At 36.4% G+C, this 4,770-nt stretch overlaps 1 protein-coding gene across 1 annotated transcript; it reads left to right on the forward strand.

Moving 5' to 3' along the window:
• Nucleotides 1-2,520: 2,520 nt before the first annotated feature.
• On the forward strand, nt 2,521-4,206 carry LOC21397753 (pentatricopeptide repeat-containing protein At4g36680, mitochondrial). The gene has a single exon (XM_010096977.2). It carries the CDS (start codon nt 2,651-2,653, stop codon nt 3,851-3,853), a length of 1,203 nt encoding a protein of 400 aa, XP_010095279.1. The 5' UTR covers nt 2,521-2,650; the 3' UTR covers nt 3,854-4,206.
• The last annotated feature ends 564 nt before the right edge of the window (nt 4,207-4,770 follow it).

Here is a 4,770-nt window from a genome sequence, read left to right on the forward strand (position 1 = left end):
GAACTTAAGTTTGAACTTGAATTTTAACTTGAGTTTTGAGTAAAAATCTGAGGGCATGTTCTTTTGGAGTGTGACTTGAGTGTAATTTTTTAGTTGAATTTGAGTCATAACTTGAGTTAAAGTTGTAACTTGAGTTTGTGTTTGGTTGTGTACATTTGAGTTATGGTTTGAGATAAGAATCTTTTTGAGTTTGTGTTTGAGTGAGTCAAAACTTGAATTTGTATTTAGATAGTATTTTAATAAAAACTCAATGGTGATAAAACATTTTAATAGGGTATTTGGGTGGGGTTTTATTCATCTTTTCGTTGTCAACGCATAGAAAAAAAATCATCTCAATCAGGATTAAAACGAAAAAGTTATAGCATTTTTAAGAATAGAAAAAATACCGTTCATTAATTTGAGTTCGAGTTTTTGAACTCGAGTTGAAGGGGAAACTTGAACTCGAGTTTTGGTCCCAAACTCGAGTTCAAACTCGAGTTCAGACTTAAAAGAACATGAACTTGAATAAAGTTGGAACTCGAATTATCTTTTTTTGAGTTTTTGAGACTGCCGAACAAGCCCTGAGTTCAAGTTCTCCTCCAACTCAAGTTTCTAAACTCAAACTCAAGTTAATGAATAATAATTTTTCTATTCTTAAAAACACTATAACTTTTTCATTTTAATTCCGATTAAGATGATTCTTTTTCTTATGCGTTCACAACAAATAAATGAATAAAACCCCACCTATATACCCTATTAAAATTTTTCATCATCATTGAGTTTTTATTAAAATACTATCTAAATACAAACTCAAGTTTTGACCCACCCAAACACAAACTCAAAAAGATTCTCATTTCAAACCATAACTCAAATGTACACAACTAAACATAAACTCAAGTTACAACTTTAACTCAAGTTATAACTCAAATTCAACTTAAAATCTACACTCAAGTCACCATAACTCAAAAATATAATTGAACAAACCCTAAATAAACACAATCGATCAAAATCAAAAGACTCAGAGCAGGGTCACCAACAACAACTAGACAACCACCAACATGAAGGGTGATGCGAGTTCTTTTGTTATTACATAACAAACCATAAACACTGTAAAAACACAAAGATTAGATCTACTAGTGAAGATGAATGAGATACAAAGGTGAACATGAGTGCTGAGATCATTAGGGAAAAGACCTGAACACGAGAAAATGTCATTTGACAAAACTACTAAGTCAATAAATAAACATAGTCAAGCAAGACCAAAAGATCTAGAGCACTAAGGTTACTCTCAACAACGAGACTAACCACTCACATGAAGGATGAGGCAAGTTCTTTTATTATTGTACAATGAAACAATTAACACTACAAAAACACAAAAAGACACGGAGTCAACAAAAATCAAAATTGTCTTTATTATATTGAAAATAAAAACAAAAAAATAAGATAAAAGTCTCGAACCACCACGTGGACAAGATCACCAACAATAAGTTGGCCAACATAACTATATAGGACAAATTAGTAAGGACCCGTACAACTCCACCACTAGTGTTGAGCACCTATCCAAGCATAACCTCCACCTCTATAACCACCACAAAAGAGCAAGATCCCAAATTACAGAATCATCGAAAATCATATGTGCACAATATGGTCAGCAAAAAAGCATGGTCCCTCCCATTGATCCCCTCCGGCCTCAAAGTTGCCACCAGCACCATGATAATCTCCATAGCACCTAGAGCCCCATCTTTAGGGTCGAAGGCTTAGTCGCCAACTAAGAGACAACACCAGACTCAGACCCTATAAGACAGAAGAAAGTAGTGTAAAAAAAAGAAATGAAACCCTAACGTTTTCTTTTGTATTCCCTCTCATCTTACTTCTTCTTTCTCTCTCTCTCTCTCTTTTTTGTTGGTAGAAAAAGAATGGGAGGGCTTATTTTTGCTTTTCTCATATAAAACTACACATAAAAAAATTATGGGTAAATTGCATAGATATTTCCCAAATTTTTTAGTAAGTGATAGTTTGGTCCCTAATCTTTTTTTATTGATAAAACGATCTCTAAACTCTTTAAAAGGTAACAGTTTGGTTCTTTTCGCCAAATTCTATTAAATTTTTAACATAACATATCACGTGACCCATTACGTGACTCTTTTTTTCAATAAAATGATTTAAATGTCCCATTAGAAAAGCCTTCTTCTTCTTCTATTTTTGGGGAAAAAAGAGAAGAAGAAAAAGGTTTTTCTACTGGGGGTATTTAAGTCATTTTATGAAAAAAAGAGTCACGTGATGGGTCATATGACATGTTATGTTAAAACTTTAACAAAATTTGACGAAAAGAATCAAACTGTCATCTTTTAAAGAGTTTAAGAGTCGTTTTGTAAAAAAAAAAAAAAAAAAAAAAAAAAAAAAAAAAAAAAAAAAAAAATAAAAATTACAAAAAAAAAAAAAAAAAAAAAAAAAAAAAAAAAAAAAAAAAAATTAAGTATTAAACTATCACTTACGAAAAAAATTTTGGACACCATATGCCCAATTTACCCAAAAATTATAAATGACAAAACGACGCCCGGAAATACAAGCAAAAACCCACGACTAAAACCCTACACCATCTTCCACACTCAGAACTTGCTCTTCCAGCCCCAGCTCCGAACTCCCAAAACCCTTGGAAAAAGAACCAAAAATGGCGTCTTCAATCCGCCATCTCCGCCGCCTCTCGACCGCCGCGAAACCCCCAATCTCCATCTCCAGAGCCAAAACGATGCTCCGAGGCGAGCACGATCCGGACAAAGCCCTCGAGATCTACTCCTCCGTCTCCGACCGCTACTCCTCCCCTACCATCTCCCGCTACGCCCAGGACCTCACCGTCCGCCGCCTCGCCAAGTCCCGCCGCTTCGACGACATTGAATCCTTCCTCGAGTCCCACAAAAAGGACCCCAAAATCAAGCAAGAGCCCTTCTTGTCGTCCCTCATAAGGTCGTACGGCCAGGCCGGGATGTTCGGCCACGCTTTGAAGACCTTCGAGCAGATGGAGGAGTTGGGAACTCCGAGGTCGGCGATCTCTTTCAACTCCCTCTTGTCCGCTTGTAACCAGTCGAAGCTTTTCGATAAGGTCCTCCAACTGTTCGACGAAATTCCCAAGAAGTACGGAGTATCTCCGGATGGAATCTCGTACGGGATTTTGGTAAGGGCGTATTGCCAGAAGGGAGAGACTGATAAAGCTATGGAAACTCTGTCGGAAATGGAGAAGAATGGGGTTGAAGTTAGTGTCGTGGTTTATACTACGATAATGGATGCTCTGTACAAGAAGGGAGAGGCCGAGGAGGCGGAGAAGCTGTGGGAGACAATGGCGAAAAAGGGCTGCGAGGCAGATGTTGCGGCGTCCAACGTTAGGATCGGGCATTCTCAAGGCGGGACGCCGGAGAAAATCAAGGCTTTGATCGAGGAAATGAGCAATGCCGGGCTGAAACCTGACACGATCAGTTACAATTACTTGATGACGAGTTACTGCAAGAGCGGGATGATTGAGAAGGCGAAGAAGGTGTACGAGGAGCTAAATGGAAATGGGTGTAATCCGAACGCAGCGACGTTTCGGACTCTGGTGTACTATTTGTGTAGGAGCGGCGATGTCGAGAGAGGGTACAAGGTTTTCAAGAAGAGTGTGATGATGCATAAGATTCCGGATTTCAACACGATCAAGATTTTGGTTGAGGGATTGGTGAAGAAGAAGAAGATAAGGGAAGCGAGGGGAATGCTTCGGACTATCAAGAAGAAGTTCCCCGCAAATGTGTTGAATTCTTGGAAGAAAGTTGAGGAGAGTCTTGGTTTGGCTTCTGATTCTGATGAACAGTCAGCCGGGGATGAGGATAAAGAGGCTGCAGCCTGAGTATTGATGGGAAATTAAAAAACTTTTCGTGTTTTTGAACCTTTTTTCAGGGTTGATTTTAAGGATTCGTCACTCAAAACCTGCTACTGCATTTGATTGTGATCCATTTGAATTTGTGATCTTTGATCAACAATGCAGGATATGAAGGTTTAAAGTTGATTAGTAAAGTCGAATTTGGAGCTTGCGCGAAATTACGACGTTGTAAAAGCTTCACTTTTTTTTTTTATTCATTAGTGGAGGAACTTCAGAATTAGTTTTTTCCAATGCCTCTAGCGCTGTACTTTTGTAGCCTTTCCAGTGGTTTGTCATGTTTGCTGTTAGTAAAAAAGTACACCCTTTTTCTCCCTTTAGTAGAATCTGTTGTTTTACTGTTACTCGAAGTCGAAGATATGTTCTTAGAAGTGTTATGTTAAATAGTATGTCGTACTTGCACAAAATTTGAATAATGTGGTATCCAAACTGGAAGCAACTGAAGCGCAGCTGCCTAGCATTTCAAATCATTTGGTGATGAAGACAGGATTCAACACAAATATGGCATTATGCTAAATTTAGCACTAAGAATGTTATTGGCTTAGTTTGGTAGTGCTGTAGATTTTGAAAAAATTGCTTTTAGCTGTGCTGAAGGAAGAAGCAGCTTTTATAAAAAATAACTGAGTGTTTGGTAAACTATAATTATAGTAGCTGTGATGGTTTCAAAATCAACGTAATAGCGTTTGGTAAATTATGAGATTAAATTGTTGTGTATAGTTAAAAAATACAACTATATTATATTATACTATAATATAATATATATAATTATAATATAATATATATTTATTATTATATTTAATATAATAAAAACTATTATTATATAATATATTATATAATTATGATATAGAAAATAATAATAATATTAAAATAATAATGGAAAGAATTAA

This window comes from Morus notabilis, unplaced genomic scaffold (assembly GCF_000414095.1).
Source record: "Morus notabilis unplaced genomic scaffold, ASM41409v2 Scaffold11, whole genome shotgun sequence".
Taxonomy (NCBI): domain Eukaryota; kingdom Viridiplantae; phylum Streptophyta; class Magnoliopsida; order Rosales; family Moraceae; genus Morus; species Morus notabilis.